Source organism: Mobula birostris, chromosome 23 (assembly GCF_030028105.1).
Source record: "Mobula birostris isolate sMobBir1 chromosome 23, sMobBir1.hap1, whole genome shotgun sequence".
Lineage (NCBI taxonomy): Eukaryota > Metazoa > Chordata > Chondrichthyes > Myliobatiformes > Myliobatidae > Mobula > Mobula birostris.
This window is the reverse complement of record NC_092392.1, coordinates 41,668,061-41,691,113: the sequence shown is the minus strand read 5'-3', so window position 1 is coordinate 41,691,113 and position 23,053 is coordinate 41,668,061. Positions and strand designations below refer to the sequence as shown.

General features: G+C 37.2%; 1 protein-coding gene across 15 annotated transcripts in view; it reads right to left on the bottom strand.

Annotated features, from left to right (window-relative positions):
* Positions 1-11: 11 nt before the first annotated feature.
* Positions 12-23,053, bottom strand: part of anks1b (ankyrin repeat and sterile alpha motif domain containing 1B) — an 860,133-nt gene continuing 837,091 nt past the window's right edge. For 12 of the 15 annotated variants that reach the window (XM_072241217.1, XM_072241222.1, XM_072241225.1 and 9 more), the window contains 6 exons: positions 22,483-22,611; positions 21,894-21,965; positions 19,133-19,216; positions 15,372-15,509; positions 12,358-12,528; positions 12-2,267 (listed from right to left, as the gene is read on the bottom strand). In XM_072241217.1, coding sequence (XP_072097318.1) covers positions 2,154-2,267; positions 12,358-12,528; positions 15,372-15,509; positions 19,133-19,216; positions 21,894-21,965; positions 22,483-22,611 — 708 coding nt within the window. In that variant the 3' untranslated portion in view covers positions 12-2,153. Of the gene's footprint in view, positions 2,268-3,686; positions 3,777-12,357; positions 12,529-15,371; positions 15,510-19,132; positions 19,217-21,893; positions 21,966-22,482; positions 22,612-23,053 lie in introns of all 15 variants that reach the window. The other 3 variants (XM_072241218.1, XM_072241226.1, XM_072241221.1) reach the window with 2 other exon arrangements.

The window sequence follows — 23,053 nt, the reverse complement described above, 5'->3', positions numbered from 1 at the left end:
TAAAGCACTCATATTTTTATACATCCTGTTTATTTAATGTGCTTTTGCAGGATATAAATAATGACAAAATTACAAAATTTGTAACTGGAAGCCCAAGCATATATACAATTATTAGTTGCAGCGAGGCCACTATTTTATCCCCATACATTTTGGTACCATGTTTACAGTGGGTTTATTTTTAAACTGCCAAATTACTACGTACATGTATCAACAGTGAATAGGCAAAATATGTACAGGAAACTGCATTGTTCAAGTACTGTAATACCGTATTAAAAGATTAACACTGAATTGAACTAAAATTCAGTCCAACCATACAATATACATTTGATTATCAATTACACCCCAAGCTCTAATAGTCATCCATTAAGTTATATCTGGGTGACCTTTATCATTAAGCCCAGCTTAGTTTCTATATCATATAAAAATAATGTAACATTGAAACAACTTAAGACCATTATTACACAAGTTCAATAAGGATTCTAAAATAAACATTAAATCGATTCACAATAATTTTTTTTAAACAGTTAGTGTCAGATAACTGTTATTAAACCATTTGTTTGTAACTCTGCCCGTGCACACCACAGTTAAACTTTGGCTCAATGTGGTTTTCAATAGGCAATGCAGCTGAATTGTGTTATGTGCTGCTACATTTTTTTTTGCAAACAAAGAAGGAGGATGATTCTCATATTTAACAAACATTGATTGCTCCAGGTAGTAAATCAGTTGATTGTGGTTTCACATGTTTATTAAAAAAAAACATCTGCTGCTTTGTTTTGAGAGAAATCAGTCATAGATCATAGTCTTTGTCGAAAGTGGAAGTCGCTTCACACTGCCGAGCATGTCACTATTCCTGAAATTTTGTCTTTTGTACTACAGAACAAAAATAGATTAAATTGTGCCAGGTTTCATTTAAATTCAACAACCATGCATGCAAACCATATTTTCTGAGAGAGTTATTATTTTTCATCTGAATGACAACCTCTTCTGCATTCAGCACTGCCACTTGCACTGCTAACCGACCCAGTGCTGTGCGTGAACATGCAGTATGCCTCCATCTGTAGTGCAACACACTGTTGGGTTTCAGACACTAACACCATCTGCATTCCACAAGGAACCTCAGCAACATCACAATAAGCTACATCAGAATGAAGGATTTTTCTCCCTCAGTGAAAGTATTTTCAAAAACCAGTATTTTACTCCTCAATTGCTGATGTACAAGCTGTTTTAAAAGTAATCATGAATCATACACAGTTTAGAAATAAGACTGGAAACCATCATCTGTGTAAAACTCCTAATTGGTTTCTTACTTCATAACATACAATCTTCTTTCACATTTTAGGAGCAAGATGTCATAAAAATCACTACTGGTTACAGTAAAAAGAAATAACAATATTCCCATACTAAATTTTGCAGTACCACATCACTTAAAAAAAAAATAAATCACAACATTATCGTCAGCACAGATCTGAATTTAAAACAAGGGCTAGAAATTCTGCAGGGATTGAATAAATGTGCTGTGAAATTTCCATTAAACAATAGTGAAATTCACAACAATTGCCTAAAGCAGTTAGTAAACCACCAAAACAGTGCAGTCATTTCAAAACGAAAGCAGTCATTGAAAGATTTTTAGCTTTAGCTGTTTTTTTAAAATTATCCCAAAGGCTGCAATTCAGAAACTGCAGCTTTTAGTTAAAAAGTGTTAGTCCAAAGGGATAAAAAAAAGCTTTTGACTTTTTATTAGCTTTTAGCAGCATTGAAGTGATCACATGGACAGAAGCGAATTTCAGAGTTAGAGAGAGTTCACTGAAATCTTCTAAATTTGTGATGAGCCGGAAAAGATTGAAGAAAAATGTTACACTGAGACGGAGAAAAATCTTGACACAGCATCAGTTTAAGTCCTTCTGATGGATTAGTTTGTAAGTAACCTAAGGATAGATGTCGTGTGTCTGTGTTGTTCCTGTTGCTACGGTGGGAAGAATGTCAAGGAGAAAAGCAGCTTCATGCAGTGATGACAGTAACTGTATAAAGGTCACTCAGCGAGTGCAAGTTTCCTCTCCGCTGGGTCAGAGGTCACCAGAGGAGACAAAATGTGCTGCTTGCAGTGATTGCTCAAGAGTGCGAAGGCACAGACAGAGGAGAATGAGACATGGGGCTTAGAATATTGTGGTCTCATACTTGGTATTCATTCCCCTTTTTGATTCTTGCACTGGTTCCACAATCCATGGTACATTAGTATGAGTCTTTTGTTCCAGAAGAGGTTGATCAATCTGCAGACAATGGAGAAAAAAACTGCTTCATTAACTGGGCATTTCCTTCATGTATCAATAAAATATGACTCATAAAAATTAATACATCTAATACAATTTTACTCTCTTCACGAACTATCATATCCAAATTCTGTACGAGATAAAGAGAGGAAATACTACATTTCAATTCTACTGAAAAAAACAGTAGTTATGTCTTATTAACAACAAATCACAACTTCCTCAGCCATACGAATGTTAAACTTGGCTTCCGTACGTACTGAACATCTCAGGTATATCGGATGCCAGGAGGGTGGGGGAAACACTCCAACAAGTACAGCCTGCTTGCGCGCGCGCCACACACACGGACACACACACACACACCTTCAGTCATCTGAAATATGTATTAGTTTTCTATCCACAAAATAATTAAAATAAAGATTAATATTAATATATTATGTATGCATTTGTGTAGAGCTGCTCTTTCACATCAATTAAATTCAAAATAAATGTTTATCTTACTGTGTACACTATAAAAACTTTCATACTAACGTAGTGCAATTTTTTCAGAGAATCAGTTCTTAGCATTTTAATTATTACTGAAGTGTTATGATTGCTTAGGCAGGGATAACACTCAACTATGTTTATAACATCATGGAAAAAATGCTGCCAATTTTTAAAAAACTTACAGCTAAAGTTTTACTAGCTGGATAAATAGACTTATTACACTGCAAAAGTTTGAAGTGATGGATCAAATGAATGCACTGTTTGGTCTGTAGGGAACATTGGCATTAATAAGAGTGCTTCTAAAAGGCCTTTATGACTTGTAGCTGATGTGATTTTTTTTTCATTGTTGGGAGTCTACACTAATTTAGAAGATAAAGTATATTATTTTTGAGTTTGATTCTAGGGATGATGTAGGACAAGCAATAACTCTGTAAGGTACCTTTAACATGAATTAAACTAACAGCTAAACCAAATGGTCACCAAGTGCAGCATGGTATGCAGCAGGTGCACCATCACAAGATGGCTGGTGTGGTAGGTTGCAGGGCTGGATGTGCAACTTCCCACACAGAGATGCTCCTGAACTCAGTTGGTCCACCAGGAAAGTCAGGCATTTCTGCACAGGTGAGGTAGGGAACAAAGGAAAAAACAGAGACAGGTTCACCCCAGGCCACTTTAACACAGCATTACCAACTGCTTCAATACAGATTACTAGGGAGTAGTCCATTCACTCGTGTGTTGAGGAAAAAGCATTTGAAAAGAAAGCAAAAGAAAGAAAAGTAATAAAGAAACAGAACTGGACACTCAATCCGCAACTTCACACCCCACACCCACTGCTGCACGATGCTTGGAATTTTAGTAACGTGAATTGCTTTGTGCTTATTTTAAATTATACTATTTAGACGATTACAGCATAGGCCAGCTGCAAAAGACACGTACCTAGTGTTTTACAGAAACTGGTCTTTGATGAAATCATGTAAAAAAAGACCATTCGTTGTTGGTATCCGGCTTATTACCATTCTGCATCTCCTAGAGACGGTGCGATTAAAACTGTTAAAGGGGAAATCTCACCACAGCACAATTCATTGTTATTGTGCGTAAACAATACATCATTTAAAAAAAACACTAATCAACTACAGTGTAACTTGTATGTTAAGGCATTTATCTATAACCTGAGTAAAACAGATATATTGAAGCACCTTCCATGAAGACCGTGTGTAACCAAGATATATTAATATATATATATATATATATATATATATATATATATATATAATTATAGCAACAAATAAAACTCAAGAATGGGTTTGCTTCTCCACTATACTTTCAATTATTTACTTAACAGATTAGTACAAAACCCATCATCTAGCTTACAAATTCATCATTTTTTTCATTAGTTTTTGTAACATCGTAATTTTTCTTAATGTCTTGCACTATACTGCTGCCGCAAAACACACAATTTCACGACATATGTCGGTGACAATAAACCTGGTTCTGATTAAAACATCTGAAAACCTGGAAGGTGCAACATGGAGATTACTGTCAAGTGGGTTAAGGAAAGCTTTTAGTCTGGTGTGACCAAAATACAGGATTCAGAAATAGTGCATCAAACAGATTCCAGGAATGAGGAATCAAATGGATATTTGATGTACCAAATATCCTGTTTACAAAGCAAGCCTATTTGCAACAAGATAAACGCTGCCCAGTTCCATATACTCAAACCATCATTTTATATTAACCAACAGAATAGCATGGGGCAGATTTAACAAGGTTAAATCCACAGCGGTGGATATAGATTTCCCTGGAGCTACTCGTTAATCCCAGATAAGGCAATCTAAAAGAAAGAAAAGCTGTAATTCAAACAAGTTTGAAAAATGTCCAATTAAAGTACTAATTTCCAATGTCACATTAGTAAGCTTCCTGTAAGGTCCAAGACAAGAAAGTAGTTTAATAATTGATTTGAATTTGACTATGAAGGATAAAATTAAAGATTAGTATACTGCTGCAGTTAGAGAGGTTACATGTGGTTTGGAATAATTTTGAACTTTTTAAGTATGTGGTACCATCTGTTTCTGAACAATACAACAGCTCAAAATTCTACAAGAATCCAAATACTAATGGATCTGTGTTCCCTACAGACATTCTTTGCCTGAACTGTATTTTTCAGTGTGCCAAACATCACATTTCTTTTCTCAAAGTTAAGAGTCTCTGATAACTCAGTACTAGCTTTAATATGAATGGCTTTGACCAAAAGACTGCTCCTTATAGATCATATGCAATGTAAGACTGCTGGGCATTAACGAAGACGCCAAGGAGGTAATAATGCACAAGGAATGCAAGTTTCACATGCTTTCACACTGCACACTTCACAAAAAAAAGGTCAGTTCGAAATGTCTGTAATGAAGTCAATATTTTCTGGTGTTAATAATGAACAATGAAAACTGTCTAGGCTAAAATTCAACATCATTCCAAAGACAGCCAGAACTTTTTGTTCCTTTCTTAATTAAGAGCTGAGAAGCAGAACTTTGAGGTTGTGGTATCATTAAAGCAATGTTGGAATAATGCTTTTCTCATTATTAAATGGACATCAAAACACCCTACAAAGTCTAATCACATAAATTCAGGCTCATTTTTCATTAGAATTTATATGATACATGAATTTTGAGCAAGCTTTGATGAAGATGCAGACACATTCATGCTATGTGGTGCTGTGACTCCATAAGAAGCAATGGGTCTCAGTGTTTAATATTCTATTTTAATGCATGTAATTATTTTATACTCATCATTCTAGAAATAATTGAACACCAAGGCTCTATAATGAAATACAGAACGTTCACTCAAGAGCCAATTATAAATTTGCGATTAAATTAATATTGTGGTGTTTACTAGGAGAGATTGAACAGTTTCAGGTTTGGGAATAGATGCCCACATTAGTGATCGCACTGTCTTTCCTGAATTGGAGCCCATTAAAGCCTTAGAACAATATCCTGCTCGGTTTTCCATTATATTAGTGCAAAATGAATCACAAAACACAAGTTCAAAGTAGCATAATGAGATATCAGGCAAGATGAATTTTAGCCTTGTACAGTAAATAACGAAATGCGCCAGTCAATGAACAAAACTCAGGGAGGGGCTGTTTAGGCAACGCACACAAAGGAGAAACAAAACCTGAAAGTTGTGCGGCAGAGAGTGATGAAACTTGGAAGGAAGAGGAGGAGGAGGATGGGGAGGCCTGTGAGGGGTGTAAATATGATCTAGGGACCATCTGTTATTTGGATGTTTCACCTGAAAAATAAAGTGGAAATTACAACATAGCTGTACATATGCATCATTAAAAAAACATTTCTAAACAAAAGAAACACTGGCTGCTTCTTGAAAAAGAAAACTCCTCTTTTCTAGGTTGGGTGCATGATCAAATCTATGCCCTGTGATGCAGAACCCATGTGGCCAGTAATGTTTCATTATGACCCATTTCCAGTGTCCGTCTGCAAAAGGGCAGAAAATGTGCATGGTGACCACTGACTGATCTTCATGCCTCAGAATTTTATAGTCAATCTTATTATCTGATTTTGAGTCAAACCTTAAACCAAAACAACACTAATTTTGCCATCCTGAATAAGCCCAAGAGAGTGTGCACATTCTGCTGTCTGAACTACACTGCCACAACATTTGGAAAATGCAATGAAAAAAATTAGGTGCACATGAAGAATTCCCTATCTTGTACCATTTAATCTTGCAGATAGGTATCTATTAGTTTTAAAGGTTGCCAATTTTTCATTAGAAACATAATTTCATTTTGTTCAAAAATTATCAAATATAACTGTATTGCATTAAATGACTGATTTAAAGTGGCTTTACTGCTCATAAACATAATCTACTGTACAAACATGGCAGTATCTTCTGATCTGATATACTAGCACTACCATCTATTCAGAGTGCTGTAAAGCCACCATCATCACTTCGTATCCCAATTAGAATCAAGACTAACACGAAAAGGCAGACTGAAGCAAAGATGAAGGTAGACAATTCTTCTTATGTTTATACTGAGTGAATATTCTGTCAATGATTTCCCAATGCCTGTTCAATAAAATAATGAAAGAACAGTAATTTCCTGGAAAATACTGTGTTATTTTCTGATGAAGGGACTTCAACCTGAAATGTTAACTGTTTCTCATTTTGCAGAAGCTGCTTGAACTTATAAAAAAAATGTATTTCAGATTTCTAGCATATGCAATTTAAAAAAAAATGTTTAACTGTGTTCAGGATAGGGCAGGTTTCAGCATACGAGAGGTGTTAGATATGTAATGATATAATCTGATCTAGCATAACTTCAGAAATAGTAAAATTCTTGTTAAGCTATTAACCTGACTGCATTAGTTGACAGGGGTCTTGGAAAGAAATAAACTACATCAGGTATGTATGACTTGTTAGGGAGGGAGCATTTTGTGTTGCCCATCTCTATCTGAATGTTTTTTTTAAGGCTCATAATGAAAATCATGTCACATCGCTGAGAATGTCTGCCAACATTGCCAGTGACATGATGCATTTTCACACTGAGCTTCAAGTTCTTTCAGTTAGAGATGGATAACTGATGCACTCCGAAGGATGCCTGGTTTCTGTGGAACCACACACAGAATCAGCTGAGGGGGAGAAACCGGTTAAAAACGACAGCAGTAATATCTTCAATATAAATTGAATCATTATATGTGGGAGATTTCTAAATGGTCATTGAACCCACGAACACTACCTCACTACTTTTTTTCTCTTTCTGCACTATCTACTAAGCTTTTTAAATATATATATTCATTGTAATTTACAGTTTTTATTATCTATTGCAATGTACTGCTGCTGCATAACAACATATGCCAGAGATATTAAACTTGATTCTGACACTAAGGTAGGCCAGGACTGGGATAAAATAAACAGATGCAACCCATTGTGGGTGTGTCACAGAGGCGAAATGACAACTAATACTACAGTGTCTGCTGCATTCTCTGGATGATTAACAAATAGGTTGGACTATTACACAGAGGTAAAACCTATTCACTGTACAGCTTAATGGCTTATCTTGATGGTAGGAATTTTCCTCCCAATCCCACAGACATGTAGCCTTCCCAAACCCCTTTCCCAACATCACACCCACCTTCCCCTCGAGCGATGCTAGCCCGTAACCACAATGGTTGGAAAATCTCCTGGCATTATTATCCCGGGTAGGGTGCCCATTTCCGTCTCTGCTATGCAAGAAGGGAGGCAACTCAATACAGACAAGACTCTGCCATTAATGTTGGGTCATGTGCCGCTGGTTCTGCTAAGTTCTCCTGCTATTTAGGCCTTCTCTATTCTTCCTTCAGCATAAATCTCCAGACAACAAGTATCTCAAAGAACAAGTATGCTGGAAATAAATTAAGCACAATATAAATTGGTTCACTGTCTTCCAATAAAGCATTAAATTTGCATTGCAGCTCTCTGGGATACAATAGTATTCCAGTCAGAACAATAGGTAAGAGCCAATATTTAACCTTACCATCTGCTATTCATAATTCTAAAGTCATACTTTAGATTTACAACTACCCTTGGCTTCTGTTACACACCTGGGGGAGATACATGGGCAGATTAATAGCACTCCACCCTACTGGCTAATATCTCTTTCTCAGCTAGTCTGCCAAAGAGAAGCACAGATCCATTTCTAATACCACATTTCTAATCTTCATCCTTCTTCAGCATTCAACACAATCATTCCCTCAGTTGTAATCAAAAAGCACCAAAATCTGGGCTCTGTACCTCTTCTGCAACACAATCCTTCACTTCCTCACCAGGAGACCACAGTCTATGCGGATTGGAAACAACACCTGGTCCTCATTGACATTCAACACTAGTGCATCGCAGGGATGTGTGCTTAGTCTACTGCTCTACTCTCTATACATCCACAGCTGTGTGGCTAGGCTCAGCTCAAATGTCATCTATAAATTTGCCGATGACACAACGATTGTTGGCAGAACTCCAGATGGTGACAAGGTGGTGTACAGGAGAGAGATAGATCAGCTGGTTGAGTGTTGACACAGCAACAACCTGGCACTCAATGCAAGACCACAGAATTGATTGTAGACTTGAGGAAGGGGAAGGTCAAGGGAACACACACCAACCCTCAGAGGCATCAGAAGTAGAAAGGGTGAGCAGTTTCAAGTTTCTGGCTGCAACATCTCTGAAAATCTATCCTAGGCCACAACATATTGATGCAATTACAAAGAAGGCACAACAGTTACCATATTTGATTTGGAGTTTGAGGCGGCTTGGGATGTCACCAAAGACTCTCACAATTTTGTTTTTAACAGATGTACCGTGGAAGGAATTCTAATTGGTTGTATCATCATCTGGTATGGAGGGGCCATTGTGCAGGATCAGAAAAAGCAGCAGAAAGTCATAAACTCCAGCTCCATCATGGGTACTAGCCCCCTCAGCATCCAGGACACCTGCAAAAGTCAATGCCTCAAGAAGGCAGCATCCATCATTAAGGACTCCCATCATCCATCTACGCCTTTTTCTCACTGCGGCCTCAAGCAGATGGTACAGGAGCCTGAAGACCCACACTCAACGTTTCGGAAACAGCTTCTTCTCCTCCACCATCAGATTTCCAAATGGACGATGAGCCCATGAACACTTCCTCATTATCTTTCCCCTTTCCTTTTGCACTACTTATTTATTTTTAAGATACACTTCTTATGGTAACTTATTGTTTTTATTCCTACGTGTGGTAATGTACTGTTGCTGCAAAACAAATTTCACGATACATGTCGGTGATATTAAAAATGACTCTGATTGATCCTTCCTACTCAGTTGTTGCATGCTTCAGCCCAGCAAATGCTCTATCTTTAACCGCTGAGTGGAATATTGAGAGTATTGGGAGGTGATTTGGAACAAACAGTTTGACTCTTTCATTTTAAGGTGAATTTCTCTATGGTGCTTGAGAAACTAAAAACCCCCATTAAGCTAAGAAAGTGGCTGGATTCAATTAAAGAAAAGCAGGCACAGTAACTTACTATTCACAGGGGAAATGCTACATGATGCCCAAGATGGAACCAAGCAGCTTTCACTCAGGAGAAGCTCAAGAGGCTGATGTACCTCATCACAACATCAGCATAAAAGGAATTGGTGCATGGTCTCTAACTGGGTCTTTGCCAAAGTAGCTTATCTTTTACCATTTTCTGTATATTGCTCAATATACAAATTTTAGCCTTCATCCTAGCCGTCAGCTGAATGAGTAATCTAGTATGGCTAGTGACGTCAATGTGACCGTGCAATTTATGAACAGACCATTTAGTACATTTTTAGCTGCCTTTAACACCAGTTACTCACTTGTGGGGTGCTTTACTGATGCTCTGTATTACTGATAATAAAATATACTGCTATTTTCAACAGGGCGAGGCCAAGCTGTCATATTGAAAATTTATGGGGAAGCTGTGGAGTTTTGCCTGCAGCATGTGACTGCTATTAATAACCAGCAGTGCTGTGAATGAGGCCAGAACAGGCAATTCGCAAGCAAAATCCAGGAATGATTCTCTCATTAATCATTGTTTCCTGAACTGCCTGAATATGCCGACTGCGCAAGTGTTCAGAAAGGATGCCTCAGCTCAGGACTATTAAAAGAAATTGTCTGCATACAGGTGACAGAAAGTAAAGATAGTGGCACAGCAACACAAGGAGATGGAGCAGACATGGACAAGGCTGTTGACAATAAAACAAATTTGATTGATTAACAGATTAGAAAATATTATAATAATCTGTTCCTGTTGCTCCAACTGACACTAAGTTTGAATTCAAGTTTAACAATAATTCAGATCTACCCAGTTAATCTTGAACACACTCCTCTTCAAATTAAAGGCCTTAGAAATATACTTGAATCTGATTTTTGTCAGAAAACACTAAGTCTTCTTCAAATTTCTGAATTTCTCACGAGATGTTTTAACAACTTCTATTTATGGGAGTGTTAAGCTGAATTTACTTGCACGGTGGTGATTTTTTTATACCAAGGTATAGGATGCAATTTTAGTTTATTATTTTTTATACAAAAGCTAAGTTTGATTCATCTTACAGTGAGAAGTATTTGCCAGTGTTTCCAGCATAATCTGAGCTGTATACTAGAAACTAAGAGTTTGTCAATTGCTGGACATAAGCAGCATGCCTTTGATGAACAGATGCAATGGGGAAATGGCTTGTTCTGCTTCTCAGACACTAAACTATTGTCATTCATCGAATTTGAGGTACCATACCGAGCTTAATCATCCTTCGCACCTGTTACAAAGCACAAGAATTTTAATTATTTTTTAATCTTGACTGTTTAACTACTCTTTGATGGCTGAGGACTGCGGTTTGGATGGGGGTGGATTTGGTGCTAGTGGGAAGGGGGAAGACCTGAACGGTGTGTAAATCAGTTATTAATTTTATTAGTTTAATTAGATTGTGAATTATAAAGTTCAAATCATTTTTTGTTTAACGCTTCAAAACTGAAGAGGGTAAGAAACTAAAGATAGTGAAAACAGCATCAATAAGTACCCTCACATCTTATTCATGAGGCAGCTCCAGTTATCTCTGACATATCTAACAGCAGGTCATAACCCGTTTGAAACAAGGTGCATTTTAAAGATTATCTGGTCCAGCTTTCAACATTCATGAAGCTGAAGAATTCCTGCAGATTTTGGGGACAGAACTAAGGACATCTTTGAATTAAATATGAAATACCATCCTTGTAATTTGATCTAATGTACTTTTGTAGCCAGCTATTAAATCTATGTTTAGTCTTTAAGCACCACAGCTGGAATCATTAAAGAACTGGAAGACAGACTGTATTCAAGCAGAAATGTGTTTGAGCTGGTGTATTTTTTTCCATGTTGCACATTAATAAAAACAATCTACATTAGCTACTTGGCATGAGTGTTGCATTTAGCCATATTTAAATCTACCCTGGTTACCAAACCTGGGCTAGGAGAATGAGCCAGCAGCTTGCTGCCAGGCTTCTGGCACATTCAACCTTACAACTGGGCACAGGAGGTACAGAGGTCACTGCTTAATCACCTTCCAAAAAATGGCACTGGGCACCTTGTAGCAAAATAAGAAGAAATAGGTTCAATTAATTCACATTCAAATATTAGTGCTCAGAAGACTAGATTATAAATAATTTGCTATTTCCTCTGCTCATTCACTGATAAATGGCAGAGTTTAGAAAGCCCATATGATTAATGATTAACACAGTGCCAGCAAATGAATTTCTTTGACTGATTACAACTCCGTCATTGGTGACAAAGGCAAGCTTGGGCTTGCTACAGGTCCCATTGGAGAAATCTCAGTCTTGATTTACTGTCTGTAACAGCTCCCAGCAGCACGTATAACCACACACATTTCACATAGCAATTCATTTATATAATTACTATAGAAAGGTCATTGTTAACTGGAACTTCTTCTGACTGTTTACTGCATGTTCAGCAATTCTGCTTCCAATTGATATCAGGAGACGTGTTGTCTCAAATGTAGGATGCCAAGACTTCTTTGGTGCCAATTACAAGCAGAAGAGGGTCCATCTTGTTGCAATACATCTATCTGCTTATTAGTCTCTTACCACAGATTTCCGGATACTTGCTCGCGGCTTTGGGATGGGTTTGCCAGCTTTGCTTTCAAGGCTGTCTTGCATTGTTGGCGGGCCATGGCCACCTTTCCTGGCTTGCAGAGCCAACTGATAAGCCACCTCAAAGGCTTGTCCCAGAGTTAAAATGATCTCATAGGCTAAATTCTGGTGAAGGAAAACATGAGCAATTTGAAGACAATTTAAGAAAAATAATTGTAGTCCACCATCCAATGTTAATAATTAATGATTCAGTATCACCAACAAGGAAAACACTTGGTCTTATTTTTATTGTAATTCACATTATCAAAATTAGAATGATGAATGCTCCACCTGATCACTTTTATTTTTGATTTTGCTTATTTAAAGTATTAGATTAAAACTGCCATGTTTCATCAATAAAGCCAAGTCAATCAGACATAATATTACTTTGAATTCATGTTCCAGCAGCTTAATACCAAAATTGTTTTTCTTGTTGCTGCTTTCTCTCAACAGGATGGCGAGTTGACATCACAAGGCATTATATCTAAATAAATAATCCAGTAATTATTTTTGACAGATTATACACACTACCGAATTGTACATTGCTCAAGGCAATGCAACATAAATTATGATTCAAAAGTTGCATCTTATCAACGCTTCTCAAAATTGAGATTTTTAATATCTTAATGTGCTTACTCCCCAAAAGGAAATTAACTGCAAGACCATATCTCCATGGAAACAATCTTTCCCACAGCAGTTTTATTTTTGATTCTGTCAGGTTGTTTTTGCAGCAGTGGCATTCATTTTAGCTCACACTACCTCCAATATGTACACTTATGCCAAATCTTGCCAATTTAAAAGATGAAATCTACTTACTACCCTACTGAAAGTGGATGGAACCTTGGCTGGAAAATACACGCATTTAGAGATCACAAATGTGTGTCTGCAATAGAAAGCAATTCTTGCCTTTGTCTAAAATGGTGAGAGTAGAACAAATATGGCCACTGGAAGTAGCAAGAGTGCCTGTAAAATATATTATAAAACAATTCTTGCAACCTTTAAGATCAACCACTGCCCCAGATTCCCACACTACCCAGTTTCACTTCAATTATGATGAATCTAAGTTTGCATTTAAACTGTCTTTTTGAGAATCACAGAAACTGGTTAAGAGTTTTTTTTAAATTTCTACATATTTCCAATTTATATCTACAAAATATCAAGATTTTATAAAGTACTAACACTTTTAATACAGGTTAGGCTATATTTTATCCATCTACAAAGTGTAATGGGTAATTTTGTGGCTAACAAACAGCAAGCAGTTTATTTTGTGATGATAGCTGCTGTGCAAGTGTGCAGTAACAGCTTCACTCAGCAGAGTTTAAAGATTCATGTCTGGAATGCATTTTTCACATAATCTGACCACCAGCTGTGCCACACAATCAGCCTGAACATCAGGAATATGAGTACTTCGTTCATCTCTGAATTGTAACATTGTGAGGAATATGAAAAACATTATGGGAAAAGGTTTCAGTTAGAACACTAGCTGTTGCTGAGAAGATTGGCATGAGCGTTCCAAAGGATAGCTATGAGCAATTGTCAATTGTGTGTTTTTATTCTTTGGAGATACATAAATATTCATTCAAATATCCATTCATTGAATTATTTTATAAAAAAAGTTGTCATATGAGGTCTTGTAAATATAAGGTCTTGAGGTCTTGAACACTAATCTAAATGACCATTCAATGAAGAATGCACGAAGGTCAAAGAGCCACATTAAAGTAAAAGTCTCCTTATTTAATACAATCTTAACGCAATTCATTTGGCCACCAAGATTATAATGTACATTATTTAATTCACTCTTTAGGTATACGTGTCATTTCATACAAAAACTTGTGGATTGTAGGGTTTTCCTTACTTCCAATGTAATCCTCAAAAGTTCACTGCTTGACCAGAACAATTTAAATATCAAGTAAATGTTACTCTTTTGAAAATAATAACATTGCCTTGTCAATTAATAATATACACTCAATGGCCACTTCAGTTAGGTACAGGAGTGGAACCTGGTGTGGTCTTCTGCTGCTGTATTCAACCTTGAATGTACTGTGCATTCAGAGATGCTCCTCTGCACAGTAATTTTGTAACATTCAGTTATTCGAGCTACTGCCACCTTCTTGTCAGCTTAAATCAGCGTGGCCATTCTCCTCTGACTTCTTTCATTAATAAAGCGCTTTTGCCCACAGATTTGCTGCTCAATAACGCTTTCTTGGGTTCTCTTTGCACCATTCTCTATAAAATCTAGAGACTTTTCTGTGAAAATCACAGGAAATCAACAGTTTCTGAGATATTCAAACCACCTTGTCTGGCACCAACTATCATTCCATGGTCAAAGTCACTTAGAAAAACAAAAATAAAATATTATTGAACAGCAAATCTGTGGGCAAGAATGCCTTGTTAATGAGAGAGGTCAGAGAAGAATGGCCAAACTAATTCAAACTGACAGGAAGCAGACATATGATGTGAAATACATTTCTTTTTCATTCCGATGCTTGGCCTGAACAACAGAACCCCTTGACCATGTCTGCATGCTTTTATATATTTGAGTTGCTGCCACATGATTGGCTGGTTAGATATTTGCATTAACAAGCAGATATATGGATCTACCTAATATAGTGGCCACGGAGTGCAGTCGGAACACAGATATCAGACCTTGTTTTGGTTGTGGGTCAATATTAAGGTAGTACACTTTACATGCGAGGGCTAAGAATATATGCAGTGGTACTGTACATCGTTAATGCTTATACAACTGGAACAATCACAATCTTTGTCAAAGTCTCCATGAATCCAATTTATGCAGGAATTAATTGAACCAATAAACAGAGCACATTGGTTGCATCAAAAGTGAGTGCAGACCAACCCCTGAAATAGATCCCTCGCTAATGAAACATGATTCACATACAGGGAAAGAAAAATCACACCAGAAACTCTATTGAAATTCAAAACAAAAAGATGAAAAATAGCGAGAGACTGACCACATCAAAAGCACTGAATACATGACAATAGTGGTGAGTCGACTTTAAGTCTTTAGTGATGTAGGCAAAGGTGGAAAGATCTTCAGGGTCCTGAGCAGCACAAGAAATATTCCTAATTTCATGCTCTGTGATGATATTCTGCCAAGTTAAAAAAGAGAGTTTATGTTATCCACAACTCTGAACACAAAAATATATGAACTTAGTACACAATAGCTCATAAATCAGAACACACAAGACAGATTTTATGATTTTTTTGAGATGAGCAAAGCTGTAATGGTTTAATTCACATGCAAATCAAACCTTCGTTAAGAGTCACTGCCTGTTTAAAATTAGAGTACTGTCTTTCTCTATGCTATTAGATATTACAGTTTAAGTTTTTGAAAATGTATGCATATCTTAACATTTTCTGATTACGTTGTTTTCAGTGAGCTGGCAATAATTATCCCTCCATTTTCAATGCAGCAGTTTTTTAAGTGGACAACAGCAAGCATTAAATAATCATGCAGGATTAGTTGTCTATCACAACACTACTCATATAATGATGGAGATACTCAGCACAACATTTATATTTGTTTTTGCCCCTCTGAATTATTCCTGCAAGTAGTGTATTATAAGCTGCTCTTCAAAGTCTTTTCCCTGTTAGTACTGATCAATACTAAACATAATAAAAAATAAACCACTATTTGATAAACTGGAGGAAAGGCTTCAGATGGAGTCAGGATTTAACCAGCAATGAATGTGGGTCAGGAAAATTGAATCAGCGGCTCTACAGAAATGCTGGAGCATATGGAGAACCGCCTCCCAGGCTACCCCTGTAGCTATACTAAACTTCTGAGGCTGCACAATGAATATTCTGACAACACGGCCTCTGTGGCCTGACTGTGAGGGTGTGAATGGTCAGAATCTGGTTAATTATTACTGACATATGATGTAAAATTTGCTCTTTTGTGTCAGCAGTACAGTGCATGACATTTAAAAAAATCCAGACAAGATTCAGTAAATAGATAAATAGTGCAAAACAGGAATAGTGGGGTAGCATTCACGGTTTGTTCAGAAATCTGATGGCAGAGGCGAGCAGAGATCAGGAAAAAATAAGAACTTAAAGTTTAAAGGCATAAAGCTCCCAATAATTAAGGAAAAAGATTAATCTAAAATCTTTTAAATGAAAATCAACAACCCAAGATGATGAGGCTGCACTTGGCATGCCAATGATCTCAACCATAATGCCAAGAGCCCAGATACAAAAAGTGTATCCGGCTCCTCAGCCCAGTCATCTACAGAACATCCCTGGTCTTAATAAAGAGTCAAATTCAGGGGCAGTGTGCACACCAAACACCAGTGTGTTCCTGGTCTCCAGCTTCTTCTATGCTGCAGTGAATGGACATGCAAGTCCAAAACATACCACTGCTATGGTCACAGCAGCTGTTCTTGATCCTCCGTAGGTCCAGCAGCTAACTACCAGTGAAAACCAATCTCCATGAAACCAAATACCTCAACCCGAGACCAAATATTTCAAGCTGAAATGCAAAGGCACATTACAACTGAGACCTCCAGCAAACTGCAATTACAGAGAGAGAACTTATTTTAAAAGATGATAACCTATCAACTGAAATTCAATTACCACAGGTCAATTCTCTCTGGTATCTTTTGGTTCTGAGTGAACACTTTGTTTTCTCACACTTCTTAAATTTAAATTACTTCCTTTTCAAACAACATTTCAGTGTCTGGGCTATAGATGAAACAATACCAATTTGGAATTTGCACAGTGAGGAAATGTAGTGCCATTAATTTTAGTGGAATGTGATCTTCTAGCCTGGGATCAGTAGTTCACTCAATTTACATTCAATGGACATAGAATGTTACACATCTTGTTGTTAAATTGATTAATTGCTGATAACTTTTTATTATTATGAAGTCTCAAATCTATTGCACAGGATCAAAATAAGCTGCAGAGAGTTGTAAACTTAGTCCGCTCCATTGTGAACAATACTCTCTGTAGTATCCAGGACATCTTCAAGGAGAGATGCCTCAAAAAGGTGGCATCCTTCATTAAGGATCCCAACACTGAGGACAGGCCCTGTTCTCATTGCCACCATCTGGGAGGAGGTACAGGAGCCTGAAGGACACACTCAGCAATTTAGAAGCAGCTGCTTCCCCTCTGCCATCCGATTTCTGGATTGACATTGAATCCACAAATGCTACTTTACTACTTTTTTAAAATTTTTGCACTACTTATTTTAATATATAATATACACACACATGTACACTTACTGTAATTGTTTTTTTCTATTATGTATTGCAATGTACTGCTGCCGCAAAAACAGCAAATTTCAAGATATATACTGATGAAACTAAACCTGATTCTAACATGGAAATAAAGTGACGAAAAATATCTTCCGTGTGGCATGAACTGCAGAGTTATTTTATATAAATAAAACTTTGGAATCATTATACTACATTTTATTTTGTACATAAGACAGTTAGACAAATTTACTTTGCCTCTTTTAGCCAATGAAGTCTTGGTATGGTGCAACATAGTATTTAATTAACTATTTTACTTCACACACTTGGGGGATCCTGCCTGACCTGTCCACTGCACTCACTTATCATTTGTGGCTCTGTGATTCTCATCAAATGTCAGGTCTTGGTGCCATGCCATCCAGCGAAGTGCTGTGGGCCAGGAGTGATAGGTAGGCCCGGGGCTGACTGATCATGAGCCTTTTGAAAATTCTCTGATGTAAAAGTTCCTTGAACCATTTTAATGCAGACATTTAAAAGCAGCTCATTACTACTATTAATTTCCTGCAAATCAAAAAACTTCACAATAGTTATTTCCATTGGTAGTTAATTGGACGCCTACATTGTATTGTAGTTGAAAGTGCATTCTGTGCACAGACCTCAGGCAACAAATGAAGCATACAATAGGATTTAAGGAATGCATACAGTTTTGCATCCAGAAAGTACTAGGGATCACCTGTAGATATTAAGACTACATTGATCGGTTGTAAATTATGTAGAGAGATCATAATTCAAAGTAAACTAGTGGAATTACAAAATTCAAACTTAAGCTTAGTCCAATGACAATGTTGCCCTTATTATAAAAGCAGAAGTAACTGGTGTGGAAATACTTGGCCAATACAATGCTATACAAATAGGCACATAACTAAGAGTTTTGTTGTACAAAAAATATTGTTCCAAACTTCAAATATAACGAGTTCAAAATTGTGAATGGTGAAGGGTGAACGATATAGAAGGGAAGGTTAGATTGACAATCTTTAGAGAGGCTTAATTTATCTCTTTTCCAGCATATCTTTAAAGAACCTGTCCATGGAAGATTAACTGCAATAGGCAATGTTGATAAAGTAGCAGATTGTAGCCAGTGTCTGGAAAGAAGACTGGGGCAGCTGATTGTTTCATGGTTTCATGATTTACGCTCTCGCATGTTGCATTTTACAATCTCCTTAAATTTTCTCATTGTTGTACACTTGCTTGTTAAAAAATACTTTTTTGTTACAATATTTCCCTCATCTACCAACACAGCATGTAATTTGTTCTGAAGTCATAAATATATATATTTGAAACAAACATGGTACAGACTGACGTTGACTTGATATTTGCTGATTAACAAGCCTCAGTCCTATTTAGCCATTTGAAGGTTTTCTTTATCCCAGATCTCTGCGTTTGCAGTATCTAGTCAGCTCACCATATTGACCATAACTGACACAGTGGCTAGATCCTTTTTTTTTTAAAACCCCACATACCTTATTTGTAGCATCAATAAATTTTACCCCTTTGTATGAGATTGAAAGTACGATTGTAGGAATCTTCTTCATTTGTTCCGAAGCCTGGGGGACAAAAAATAATAACTAATTTTTCCAAAGATTATGACTTTAAGGACATGAAACATACTTAATTTGAATGAGCATTACTGTACCTCATCACAGACTGCATACCTGAGAATCAAAATCTCATATCTGAGAATCATATAGTCATATTTGAGAAACAATCTTTATGATTCTTTAAACAAATTGATTTTCATTTTAATACTTGTTGGTAACAGATTTGTTTCAGAAATGTTAGTGCTAGCTAGTCAATCAACAAAATGAGGGAGCAATTAGCAATTTTTCAAGGAAGTTTTCAAGGAAGAAAAATCCAGACACTAAGAAAATTGCACCTCCAAATTAAAAACAATACTGTACTGTCAAAAAATAGTGCACGCTATGTACAGAGCAACCTTGCACACACTTCTGGATGTCTCAATACCGATTGAGAAATTTGTCTCCTTATTCTTTAAAACAGATTTTTTTCTTTTTCCTCTAGTTGTTTTGTCTGGTGTACAATTCGCCTAACCAACATCAACTGCGATGAAATGTGCAAACTCTGTCTATGGTAAGATTTTCAACCTGACATCTCTTGAGAAAGCATGGCTCTCATTTGCTCACAGATCTGGGGGGGGGGGGGGGGGGGGCAAACACTCAAACAGTTCTCACCGAAATCTACTACTGTGACCATTTCGCCTAACGAGGTTAGGTTATGGCCACTCTCAGCATGGCGGCCTCAGAATCCTTCAAGATTTTTGCAACATTTCATAGTCTTCTGCTATCTACTACATGAAATTACCCAAACTCTACCTTTAAGGCAGCAGGGAAAGTGACAAAGACATTTACCCAAAATGCAAGCATTCAGCAACAGTACTTCTATCTTGCAAAGATTATCGTGGCAACTTCTGCCTGCAGGACTATGGCTTTCCATGGGTCTCATGGATAAGCAGCATGGCTGCTACAAGCACTGTTCTTCACAACCTATTCATTCCCCGGTGCCATCAATGGTACGTTCATGCCTTTGTTCCATTCTTGTAGGATCTATTCAACCGCAGCAACACTCATCAGTAAATGGAAGAGTGCAGAACATCTCTTTGCCTGTAACAATCACACGTGCTGTGCTACATGTTGAAAACTTAAAGCACATTAGTAGAAAGGCTGCCTTGAAATGTTGTCCAAACAGAATAATAGAGTGAAACCCACCTATTCTTTTGAGTGAACAGTGCAAATGAATTTTTACTCTTCATGCAACTTTCTCCAAATTCATTAGGGTGACGCACAATGCTATTTACTTTCAAAAAAATGGTAACAAGAGAGCAATTTCCAGCCCAAGTTGCCTACAATGGGGAATGCCATACATGCACTGACATCCAAAAGAACATCTAGGAAAAAAACTAGCACAACCCCTTTACCAGTAAAACTCAAACTACTTCAAAAACTCAATATTTCACAATGGTTATTTCCATCGGTACTTGGTTGGATGCCTACATTGTATTATACTTGAAAATGCTTTCTTTGTAGAGACCACAGGGAACAAATGAAAAATACAATAGGATTTAAGTTTTTGTACCAGAAAATAATAGGAATCATCTGTAGATCACCTACGGCTTAACAATTTATCATGCCTTAATACAGTTAACCATTTGATCCCCACTAATTCTCTCTTGTAAATTGTTAGAAATTCTTCACATTCAAACCGCCAGCCAGCTCCTTTTGCACAGCTAATTAGTTTTTTTGCATCAATATTGTTTTTCCTGATAAGGTGATCATGTTTTAAGAATTGTCATGATTTATTTTAGAAGGGAAGTAAATATACCAATTCGTTCCTGCCCCTTGCCATCTTTGCTGAAAGGAATAAACTGCACAGGGAAGCTGAGCCTCATTTCCGTCTGGATCGGGCACCAACTATCTTGTTTTCCACTGGTCTGAGCAGTCAGGCACCAATGCCACCAAAGTGGATTTGCCGTGTATACAGAGAAGGATGGTTATTGATAATGCTTCATTCGTTAAGTGTCGCATTGTATGATGTAGGCGATCTTCGTCTTTCCATGACCATGATTGTTAGTGGCAAATTTTTCTACAGAAGTGATTTGCCTTTGCCTTCTTCTGGGCAGTGTCTTTCCAAGATGAGTGAACCCAGCCTTATCAATACGCTTCAGAATACACTGGCATCAACGGTTGCATAACCAAGATTTGTGATATATACCAGCTGCTCATACGACCATCCACCACCTGCCCCCATGGCTTCATGTGACCCTGATCAGGTGCTACACCTTGCCACAGGGTGACCTGCAGGCTAGCGGATGGAAGGAGTGCCTTACACCTCCTTCAGTAGGGATGCATCTCCAACCTGCCACCCACAATGTAAGTGATATAAATACTTCTTCCCCTACCCCCAACCAAAAGTAATATTTAAATGGTCATGTTTGTCATGAAATAACGTTGTCGTCTATATTGCTGACTTCAGTGAGAAAACATGGGACATTGTGTTATGCAGGAGTTCCCAACCTGGGGTCCATAGACTACTTGGTAAATGGTTAAGGGTCCATTGCATAAAAACAGTTGGGAACCCCTGGCATAATGGAACCCTGAGGTGAGACGCCAAATTTAAATTTCTGCTTAGCAAATGCCCCATAATTGTCAGAATTCCATAAACAGAACTTTGCATTGGCACATTAAATATTACACATAAGCAACATACCCGCATCTTAGAACATGCATCTTGTGTTGATTCTGTTCCTCGCAATTCCTTGACCAGCATAGAACCTAAATACTAAACACAAGTAATTTTTTTGCTCTCTTCTGTGCTTTAACATTATTAAAACATGCAATAAATATTTCCAATTTTAATGACTCTGAATTGCTTTCTGCAATCATAGTTAATATACTGAGCAATAAATATCTGGCAAATTTATGTCAGAGAAAAATGTTGGTATGCTGAAGCAGCTTTCATAGAATAAATTTATGAGTGAATTGAAGTAGAATAAAGAAAAAACTGACGTCTTGCAGGGATATAGGAAAGTGGTAAAGCATTAATTGGTATTTGCATAATTTGGTACTAATAGTATAAAGCAAGCATTAAAGGTGAACACTAAAATATATGAGCTAATAAAAGAGGAATAAAAAATGTTATCGCTAAGCACAGACCTGTTGTGTTTGTAGGATAGTATCATTGGTTACCACCTAACAGTTGAATTTTAATATGAAACCCATCAAAATAAGAGAAGAATATGCAGATAAAACACTGCAGCATGCTAACTTGCTTCATCGCTCAACCATTGAGCACTTACATATGCTTCATAGTCACAGGACTGAAAAATCAGCTTCTCAGGATGATGCTGCCAGTACTGCACAGGTGTCGATGAGGTGGCTTCATTTGGAGGCCGAAGAGTAATGGAAGGCTCACTCCATTCTGCCTGCTGAATAGGAAAGTAACATTAGGCCAGGGGAAAAAATGAGCCTGTGACAACAGCAAAGGATGCTTATAAACATATTGATGTGACTAAAAACGATTTGTGACATTTCTCTTCCTCTGAAGTCCATTCGTGTGCAGGCCATTCAAGCCCAGCTATGATTAAAGGACATCCAATTCAAGAAAAGGCATGCGGAAAGCTTGTATTTATAATGATGGATAATCATGGAATCATGCAAAGCCTGATACCCCCCCCCCAATCTACTCTCTTTGTTTGCATCCCTTATTTAATGTAACATTTCAGTGACCCATAGTTGATCTAGGGAAGAAAAAAATAATTTACTTTCTTTTACAGAAATACCATTTGTTTCAATCGTAAAATAAAACAAAGTTGCATGTTATCTTATATAGTGGTGAGTGGTTAAAACATCATAGCAACCAGCACTGTT